The sequence below is a fragment of the Capra hircus genome, chromosome 5 (assembly GCF_001704415.2).
Source record: "Capra hircus breed San Clemente chromosome 5, ASM170441v1, whole genome shotgun sequence".
In the NCBI taxonomy this organism is placed as follows: Eukaryota; Metazoa; Chordata; class Mammalia; order Artiodactyla; family Bovidae; genus Capra; species Capra hircus.
The window spans coordinates 100,152,684-100,163,726 of NC_030812.1; the positions used below are offsets into that span (position 1 = coordinate 100,152,684).

At 36.2% G+C, this 11,043-nt stretch overlaps 1 protein-coding gene across 11 annotated transcripts in view; it reads left to right on the forward strand.

Moving 5' to 3' along the window:
- Positions 1-10,486, forward strand: part of RIMKLB (ribosomal modification protein rimK like family member B) — a 45,269-nt gene extending 34,783 nt beyond the window's left edge. For 7 of the 11 annotated variants that reach the window (XM_018048517.1, XM_018048508.1, XM_018048518.1 and 4 more), the window contains exons 6-7: positions 522-7,947; positions 9,988-10,486. In XM_018048517.1, coding sequence (XP_017904006.1) covers positions 522-985 — 464 coding nt within the window. In that variant the 3' untranslated portion in view covers positions 986-7,947; positions 9,988-10,486. The remainder of the gene's footprint in view (positions 1-521; positions 7,948-9,987) is intronic. The other 4 variants (XM_018048511.1, XM_018048509.1, XM_018048510.1 and 1 more) reach the window with 4 other exon arrangements.

The window sequence follows — 11,043 nt, forward strand, 5'->3', positions numbered from 1 at the left end:
CTTCTCCAGTGCATGAAAGTGAAAAGTGAAAGTGAAGTTGCTCAATTGTGTCCGACTCTCAGCGACCCCATGGACCACAGCCTACCAGGCTCCTCTGTCCATGGGATTTTCCAGGCAAGAGTACTGGAGTGGGTTGCCATTGCCTTCTCTGAGTCTCTGTTACGCATCTCTATTATTTTTACAAATTAAAATCTGGAACTGATAGAAACCAATAACAATATTAAATAGTTAACTGTATTTTTGCAAAAGTTCCATGTTATTGCAAGTAAGATAGGCTTTAGTCAAAGTTCATTGTCTTCAGAAAATATAACATTGAAAAAGTACTCATCAATTTCAAAGGGGATTCCCTAATGAAGGAGTCCTAGACTTCAGAGTCCCAGTTTTACATTAGCATAGCACTTTTGTTTTTGCTATTGATTTAGAAGATTTTGAAGAGATGATTAACCTTAGTGGGGTTATTTTTAAGGTCTGCTTTAGTTTTACTCCAAAAATTTATCATTTCTTTTTTTCTCTTTTGTCAGGTGGTGTCGGGATGATGTGCTCATTGAGTGAACAAGGGAAGCAGCTAGCTATCCAGGTGTCTAATATCCTAGGAATGGATGTGTGTGGCATTGACCTGTTGATGAAAGACGACGGCTCCTTCTGTGTCTGCGAGGCCAATGCAAATGTAGGTTTCATCGCCTTTGATAAGGCTTGTAATCTAGATGTAGCTGGTATCATTGCGGACTATGCCGCCTCCCTTCTGCCCTCTGGCCGGCTCACCCGGCGTATGTCCCTGCTCTCCGTGGTGTCCACGGCCAGTGAGACTAGTGAGCCGGAGCTGGGTCCCCCAGCCAACACTGCTGTCGACAACATGAGCGCAAGTTCCAGCTCTGTTGACAGCGACCCTGAAACCACCGAGCGAGAGCTGCTCACCAAGCTCCCAGGGGGCCTATTCAACATGAACCAACTGCTAGCCAATGAAATCAAACTCCTGGTGGAGTGATTCCACCGGTAAATAATTAACCAACAAAACCCTTGTAAAACTTTCTTTTTCTTCTTTCCTTTTTTTCTTTCTTTTTTCTTTCTTTTTTAAACCAACTTGCAATGCTGTTCATGAAAAATGCTCAGGAAGATGAGTAGGAGTAGTTAGGAGGGAAAAAGTGGGAGATAGACATGATCTCTGCTATTAAGATGTTACTTTTATTTACAAATGCTACAGATAGAGAGGCAGAAGAGGTGAGACACAGAAAAATGTCAGGCTCTTGTAGTTACTCTTATAAGTTACTCAGAAATGTGTAGGCTCTCAGGCCATGAAGATCATAATTTTTTTCATGGCCCTTTTTGTTTTTGTACAGTTGGTACAAATTTCACAGGAGTGTAATTTCATATTGTGTTTTAATGGATGAGGTAAACATCCACCTAAATTATAATTTTTTCTTTTTTAAAAATCTGAAAATTCAGCCTATACACTATTAACTAGCAGCTTTATCTTCATATTTACGAAATTCTAAGGGACTCTCTTAGCGACTTTTTTCAACCCTTGATATGGGTGGGAGGGCAATGTGAGTGTGTCCCAATAAAAATTTCCTTTAATGACAAAATTGGCATGTTTGCATGATAAAAGGGAAATGAACAGTATTGCAATGTCTGGCACACAAAATAACATTTACTCCATTGTAGATAAAATTGCACTAGTTAAAAATATGTGCATTGACTTGTATTTGTTAGTGTTTTAGCCTTTTTTGAAAGACATATGCTCTGTTAATGTTGCATTTTTTTTAATACATGCTAGTCTTAACATTCCCTGATCTATGCCTGCATCTTTAACAATGGCCAAAGTGAAGAAAATGCTACCTTTTTTGTTAACAAGACACTGACTTGAAACATGTGCATTTAAGCCTTTTATTTTTTCCTTTTTTCTTTTGGTGGTTGGGCATTTAAAGAATAAGGACAAGGTAAAATATTTTGGGGGGGCAAATCAAGGGCCTATAAGTTCCTGAGTATAAAATTGAAGTGATTCCATCATTATTTATTTGCATTTTTCACATTTTAAGAGGGTGTTGTGTGTGTGTGCATGTGTGTGCATGTGCTTGCACACGCATGCATGTTTATGTGTTTGCTTTTTGTTTACACCAACCATCAAAAAGGATAGAAACTAGAAAATGGAGCATGATGGGAAACACAGTTTTTTACTTAAAAAAAAAAAAACAGTCAAGTTGTTTTCATAACTGTACTCTGCTGGGTAGAGGTACTCACCTGAAGATATGAGGAGAATAGATGCTTTTTAGGCTTTTGTGTATATGTGTGTTGTTTGCTTTTTTACTTTGATTCTAGACTGTCCAGTGTATGATTTATTCAAGGCTACATGCTTTCCCTCTGCTTCTTGCTGTGCATTTTTTCCTATTACACATAGATTTTGCGGTGGGGTAGACTGAACATTTTTTGTTTGGGGACTTAGCAGTCTCTTATAGCCCTACTCTGAAGCCTTCAATATTCTCTTTATATTTCTTTATTTCTGAATTCATAAAAGCCCTCAAACTGCATATAATATGAGCCTTTAAGCATGGGAAACTATTCCAACGAATGGTTTGGAAGGTGTGTTAAGAAGTAGAGATGATCCAGAGTTCAACGTAATTTTTTTAAACAGCAAGTTCCATCTCCCTACAATCCTCTGAAGCTTTTTACCCAAGTCCTTTCTTGCCTCTCCAGTGCTTTTTTTCCTTCAGATGGACCTTAAACATAATTTCTTGGACACTTACTAGAGAGACTTCGAGGCAATAAGATCAGTATTAACCAGTTCTAACAGAGGTTTGATCATGCTTACTTGTACAGTTTTTCCCCATTTTAAAAAAAAAAGGAATGTAATAAAATTTGTTTTCTTTTCCATAGAATTAAATAATATTAAAATGGAGTGAAAGGTTGATTGTTGACAAATAGAATAGTACCTCTAATCTGTGCAGTGTCTCATTTCACCTTAGAAAAAGGTGTATAAGAGGAGTTTCTGGTTTACTTTAGGATATTCTAATCTCATCTAAAAAATTTTGACTTGTACGAGGTTATCGTGGGACATACTGTGGCATATATAAGTACCTCTGGCTCACTTGGTACTTGTTTTACTGAATGACCGTACTTTGGAAGATGCACACTATTTGGGATAGAGAACTGAAAAGGGAGAACTTTAATTAAATCATCATTCATATGTGTATAGAGACCATCTGGTTGCCACATAGATTATGACACATACACTTGGAATAGTTACATACCACATGTATATAGGTCAGTGAATTTTAAAACGCAAGTAGAACAGCCTCTCTATTTGATGAAAAACTCAAGGTTTCTGTTGGATGGGATAAGGCACCAGGAAGGATATAGGTGTAGCCTTGTAAAAAATTATCTAATTGACCAACTACATTAGAAAAAGTATCTGAGATTATTTCACTGTTACTTTTGCTCACTATCCATCTTTTGTGCATTCACACTCTTATTAAAACATAGCCTTACCAACCTACTTCTAGATCATACACTCATATGTTAGAATGAGAAGGGCAAGGATGGTCATCTTAGAGTTAAAGAACACAAATATCCTTTTGAATTCTCTCAAAAAAGTAAAGACTATGAACAAACCATACTGGAAGAACCCAAATAAACCAGCTCAGATATTTAAGTGAAAGTTAAGTATATTTTCATATTGTTTAGTAAATTTCTTAAAATCTTTATTGCTATTATGAGAGTTAAAAATGTGTATTAACCAAATATGTATAGTTGTTATCATGCAAAAATCTGAATTATTGTAAAACTATTATATATTGTTAAAATTGTATTCTGAATTGTATTTAAACATAATTCTTTCTGATATTGCTTTTATGTCACCCATGATGAAAAGCGGACTATATATATATACACAAACATACAGATATGAACTATTCCATTTAAAAGTTTTAATAGTTATTTTCTTTTGATTGGTCATTTCTGCTGGCTCTAACTCCACTGAACTTTGAAATATTTCTGTATATGCTATCAAATAAGAAAACATCCTGGAATATTTAGGAAAAAATCCATTGAGAGACTTGTTTTCATCAACCACTTTATCAGACTTTTGAGAAGGTATTGAAGACATTGAAAGAAGTCATTGACTTTCATGATCATCTCTTCTTTTTCTCAAGAAGAAAACAAGGAAAAAGAAATTCTCTTCCTTCAATGAATCCCCAGTTTGGGTTCTGGGGCGCTTAGAGACGTTGTGAAATCCAATCTTGTGTTACATTTTTCTCCTGGCTCACTCACTCTTTTTGAGAAGGTTTATGGGCTATATGGCTGGTGAGACACGATCCCCTCCTAAGAAAATGTAGGTGCTCAGACAGGTAACCTCTGCTGCTACTGTTTTTATTTGTTTGTTTGTTTGTTTAATTTCTTTTAAAATTTGTTTTTGTTGTACTAGGATATTTTTTAATGTAATATATTGCAGGATTTATAACCAGGTACTGCTTCCTTTCTTTCTTTTTTTTTTTTTCTTAAAAAACAAAACAAAAACAATTTCATTTAAGATACATTTAGGCGCCTTTGAAGCTTGGATTTTGGAATGTTTCAGTAGTGGACAGAAATCTGCTGTTGGAATCTCCTAGTCTTCCAGGTTTAATTTGAAATGTTTTTAGTTTTGTTTTGGATTTTTGTGTGGTATTTTATTTCCTTTATACCAATTGCCCTTTTGCCATGCTGTTTTGGGGTGGCTGCCTAACTCTAGTGACAGCTCTTTCTACATTAACGAAAATGTGGTGTTTTAAATTCCATAATGTTTTGCATTTTAAAAATTGTTTTTAAAGAAATATTCTAACTGCTTGCACTATTACTGTTCTTTGCCAGCCTTTTCAGGAGCCAAAAAAACAAAAACAAACAAACAAAAAAATACCCAGAGAAAAAACTTTCCTTCTTCCCCCTTCCTGATGATGAGTGAGAAGTATTGAGAACTTTCGGGGTCAGTGCCCTTCTAAACTCCCCTTCCCCCAATAATGCAGCTGTAGAGTGAATGGTAAATGCAGCGGTTTGGATTCAGGCACAACCCCAGCCTGCTGGCAGGTAATTTGATTCTCCTTTTTTTTTTCCATCACAAGGCTAACCTTACTTTCTTTTTAAAAGTTCCTTTCTTTATGTACTTTGAAGCACCCATGGGTTTGTAATTATTTTTGTTTCAAAAAACAATGTGTAAATTCATCTAGCAAATAATTTGGTTATAGAAAAACCTTTGGGGGTAAAGTTTGAATTAGTTGGGATGAACTCAGAACTTTCTTGGGGGATTTGCTTTAGCCATTTAGATCTTTCCATTTCTTGCATATATGTCTATGATTATTTCAGAGTGTGACTTTTTTGGCTTTGTTTTTGTTTTGGGTTTGTATGTTTCTTCCATTGTGCTACTCTGGCTTAAGCTTTTTCAGAGGTTGGTGTTCCGAATACACAGTGAGCTCACAGTATAAAGACATCAATTAGGAGTTGACAGGTATGGAAAACTAGAGTTTTGAAAAGGTAAAATTAGGTTCTAGGTTATATATATGGTAAAAACTCATCATAGCCTTCAGTTGACCGTAGTAGTGCTTCTCTTTCTCTGACTTCATTATAAAAGTGAAAGGTAATGAAACCAAGATAACAGCGAGTATTTATTTCAGGAGCAGCATGATTTCAGAACAAATGATTTTAGTGTTTCTGAAACACTAGTTCTCACAAAGAGGTAGATGTCAGCAGATGTCATAAAGTAATAGTTTAAACATTCAAACAGTTATAGGTTGAATAGATTGGAGGGCACTTCTGAAGCACAGGATCTTGAAGCAATTTATTAATTCCATGAAGCAAAGTTAGTGGCAGAAATAGGAATATAACTTAGCCATTTTAACAGCCTTCCCATTAGTTAATATACTATCCCCTCCTCTGTCTATCCCAGTCCACCTACCCTTTTCCTTTTTCCTGTCCTTCCTGAAGTTTTAGCTCTAATAGGAGTTTTGGGAGATAATCCTCTTTCTAATAGGTAGGATTTTAGTGGCAGAAGTCAGGACCTTTCAAAACTTCTCTTTGGATGTCCTATTCAAGCAGGCTGTAAATCTGATAACCCTCCAGGTTAGTGAATAGGGAATCCTGGCTTGTAATGTGGTTTCTACTGCTAAAGGCATATAAGAAGTTACTAACTTGTTTTGTGCTTCAGTTCACTCCTGTGAGGTAGGGATAATCATTCCCGTAGCATCTTAAGATTTAAAATATTTATCTCTTGAACTGAAATTTACTAACCGAGGAATCCCACTGCACTCTTGCAGTAATTTATGATGTATACTAAATAGGCTTGAATGGAAGGACCTTGTTCTGTTGCTGATAAGAATGGCTAGCATTAGGGTGTATGCACTATGTGATTACTTGGAACGTGGAGGATTTGTGAACCTCCATTCCGCTGCCTTCCCCACTTCCCCCTCCCTGAAGATCGCTCACATGTTAAGAATGATTACTTTCAGATTTCACCATATTCAAACTATATTAGATGGTCCTTATATAGCGTATTACCTGGCTGCTGTTGTGGGGTTCGGGAACATGAGGGGTGGGGTGAATTGTTGTTGTTTTAGGTTTCAGTCAGACAGCCATCCCTGTGCCCCAGTTCCCAGAAGCACAGCAGGCCTCTAGAAGCATCCGTGGGAACGGCGCAGTCCTGACATCAGCAACTCTCCTGCTCAGGCTCATCCCATATACAGAGGTCAAAGGGTGGGGCTTGAGATGGGGGAAGGAATGAAAAAGAAGAAACAATGTCACTGCAGTGCCACTGTTGACCAGCCTTTCTTTAGTGCTTATGTCAGTGTTTGCTTTATTTTTTTTAAGTTAACCAAAAAAGATTTTACTTGGGAGTAAAGGTAGTGGGAGGGTGGAACAAAAACATGTCATTTTTACTAGTTCATTATTATCACTAGCTCATTCTTGCATATTGTTCTTTAGTAGCTAATAAAGAATAAATGAAACCGAGACCTCAGTAATAAGGGGAATCTGAATACAAGTGAATCTCAGGATACTAAAAAAGAGAAAAAGCGTTTTTGTGGTATTAATTTCCAGTTCTACAACAGTTATTACATTTGTCACCGTGTCTCCCTTTTTTTGCCCTAATTCTTCTATGTATGTTTAGAGTATGAGAAAATGTGCCTTTTTTTTTTTTTTCCGGTGGTTAGTCCTTTTAAAAGGACCTAATGAAGTTACTCTTTTGCAAAAAAAAAAATACACCCATTGCTTATATGGGCATACAAATGCTACCCTATTTTAAATGTAGGTGGCGTATGTGTTCGTGTTTTAATGTATTCAGAGCCATTGGGCAATAAGCAGTCCAGAACATTGAAAACTCAAGCAGGTAAAGCACCTAACACCCTTAGTTTCTAGAATTACTTTAAAATACTCCTTTATTGCTGCATCTTCCACGAGTCTTTTGGTAGTCTCTGAACTTAAAATTTGCAGGAGTTGTAGACTACCTAGTTAAAATGTTAAGTTATGCATTTATTGTTTGTAGGGACAGGTGAAGAAGAAAATTGTTAACAGACAAGAAATGGCTCCTTGATGGCAACTGCTGAGTGTCTGAATCTCTCCCCCTCCCCCTCCCCCAGCTTAGCATGAACATTGATCATACCTGTTTTGATTTTCTGTGATTGGGATTTTTGTTGTTTTAACTTTTGGTGGGGAGGTTTCAGGGAAACAGGAAGTTCATGCACATGTGAAAATATGAAATATTAAACAAAGGAAGCTTTCTATTTAATGTGACTAGTAAGCGAGAACCTTTTCTATATACTCTTCTGCTGCAGCAGAGAAATAAACTGGTAGGTGGCAGCAGAAGAAAGAATTCTTCAGATTGATGGCTACTAGCAGTCTGCATAGGAGAAGAGAGAGAACGTGACATACCATGTCCAGCAACAGGGCAGAAATGGAAACAGGACTGCAATTGCTGATCTTGACTCTAAAATGGTAAGTTAATTTCAAGAACGTGTTTTCAGTCCAGTACCAGTGTTACATAATTTACTGTGGTGTGTAACCATGAATGGCTATAAATTTTTGATGTGGAATGAATTTGTCCTAAGTAGAGTACTATCATTCTTTAAATTAGGGGAGAAAAAGAGCAATATGTAAAATTAGAGATTTCCAGTATCTTGATACGTGTAAATTTTTTTTAATCTCAACTTTATTGAGGTATAAGTGACAGATAAAATTTTAAGAAAGTGTACAACATGGTGATCTGATACTTACTGTGAAAAGATTTCCCCCATCAAGTTACTAACATATTCTATATGGGGACTTTAATGATGGTAAAAATTTATGCTATCTCATAGTAAATATAACCTCCCATTATTAGGTGGATAACTATAGAAGTATGTAATTTGACAAAGTTTGGGGCTGAAAATGATCCTGCTCTTTCCTTTCTAGTCCTATTTCTTTATCACTGTCTGCCCATCAGTCCCTCTGCACATACATCCGCCTTCTCTCTTGCTTATTTGGCTCTGCCTTCCCTCTCCTCTTTCTCTGGTTGTTCTTCCACTTACCTGGCTTCGTATTTCTCTTACCTCTGTCTCTCCATGCTTCTCTTTCTCACTCAGTCCCTGTGGATTTTACTTCATCTCCCCTCTGGCCTACCTTTGTTTCTGTTCTGGGAAACAAAACAATCTGCAACAAAGATAGAACATTATATTCTGAATTTCTTTTTCTGACAGATTTCTAGGCTAGCAATGGGAGAAGGAGATAGTTAAGTAGACTGATTATGTATACTTGGAAGAAAGGATTTACAGTAACATGAAGCCGAAATAACTGATATAATCGTTTAAATACATGGTGAATTTTCTTTTTTAAAATGGTATAAAAAGTCACCTATTAAAAATTGATTAATGCTAAACACAGCTTTACATATGTTAGAATAGAACATAAGAATACATGGCTTCAGTTAATAAGATTACAATTTCTAAATTTTTAAAAAGAGTTCTGTCGTATTTTGGTTAGTATACGGAGATGTCAGTGCTTTAGAGCTGAAAGAAAATGAACAGCTTGGATCTTAATCAGAGCCAAAATTATTGCTCATTGAATAACTTACTGCAAGTGTAGTCTGGAGCACTAGAGGAAAAACCTTTTAAATTAAATTTTGTTTGTTCAGGCATTTTGTTAGAGTAACTTTCTGTGATATTTTTTCTCTTCTTGGTGCTGACTAAAATAAAACACTGTTGTCTATATGATAAGATTGTTAGGGAGTAATATTATTGACATATTTATTGTATAACTGTTATTTTTTAATTAATATAAAATTCAGTGTCTAAAATTAGGTTGATTTTTGTAAGATAGCACATGTCTTTATAAAGTGAAGTTGCTCAGTCGTGTCCGACTCTTCAAAATCTCATGGACTGTAGCCTACCAGGCTCCTTTGTCCATGGAATTTTCCAGGCAAGAGTACTGGAGTGTGTTGCCATTTCCTTCTCCAGAGGATCTTCCTGACCCAGGGATCGAACCTAGGTCTCCCGAACTGCAGGCAGACGCTCTACCTTCTGAGCCACCAGGGAAGCCCATATCTCTATAGTACAGTTTAAATCGGTCACTAGAAAAATATGCTTACTTGATGTCTAACTGAAATAAGTCACAAAACTCCAGGGACAACAACAAAATTTTGGCTGTGGTGTTGGCAACATCTTGAAAAAAATAGATAAAATAATGGACCTATAAATGAACTGTTGATTCCAGAGAGAAAATTCCAGGAAATAAGAATAGTTTCTCCTGAAGAAGAGTCAAGTAAATTTGAGAAGTAAGGATGATATACCTTAGACCTTTTGTCAGTTGAGACCACCAAGGTAAAGTGTGGTGATTACGGAAAGATATGGTTATGGTTTTTGGCAGCAGTCTAGACAATTTACTATTTTTTATTGTTATATTAGCTACTCTGTGTATCTTCTTTTTCTTTTTTCTCATCCTATTTATAGATAGTGTTTAAATCTGTGGTTTGAGTGAGTTGTATGTGTTTTTGCCCTCTAGGTTCTTTTCATCTCACAGAATGGATGAAGATTGATCTTGACTGGATGCTTTTTCAAATGGAGGATAGAAGTAACACAAAACAAGGCAACAGTAGCTCTCCAGTGTTTAGTTCAATGTGCTTTCTTTCTAAAATAAAAACACCAGAACTGGGAATGAAACAGCATGGGGTGTGATTCATTCTTCTTTCAGTTATCCCTGTCCACTACATTTTGTGTGAATTCACTTGAGTCCGTATTTCTAGGCTTGTTCCCCATGGGTCATTCCTTGTTTCTTTTCTTCACTTTTTGCAAGCTGAAACTCCTTGGTTCTTGACAGACTGATCTCTGTATAATATATTCTGATATGGTTATTACTTTTGGCAAAAAGATAGACACTAAAACATGGATTATGTGGAATTTCTCCTACCCCTTTCATCTCCATATATCTGTCCATGCTGAATAATTGTTGCCATGTTTTTGTCTCTGAAGAAGTGCAGCCTTTTTCCTGTCACTCCGACAGGGCTCTGGCACACACCTGTCATAGCACTTCTCACTACGTTTTAATCTTGTGACTGGAGACCATGTCTGACCTAGTTTATTTGAACTGTAGGAGATCTGATAACATACGTGTATATACAGAGGCAGCTGTCATACTTTCGGTAAAGAATGGCCTTTGTATTTGATACAAATTCTGATTTCATTACTTACTGTTTACATGGCCTTTGATAAGTCACCTGCAAGCCATAAAGGAGTGTTTATAAGAAGAAAAATGGAAATAATTGTACTTGCTTTACTAGATTAATGTCTAAGTAGTAGCTAAACTATAATACATGTATAATTCTTAGCATATAGTTGAGTATTTAATAAATACTGTCCTTGAATTCTATAAATTTTGGTTATTGAAATCTTATTCAAGACCTGCTGAATCTGAATTTTTCTTGATTTCCTTTCAGTTTTATTATTTAAGCTCCTTTCACATGATCTTTTGGTTGGATCACTGTGTGTGTGCATGTGTGTGTGAGAGAGATTTCTCAATACAGACAGGATTATTTCCACATTTCATTGGCTAAGGAATTTC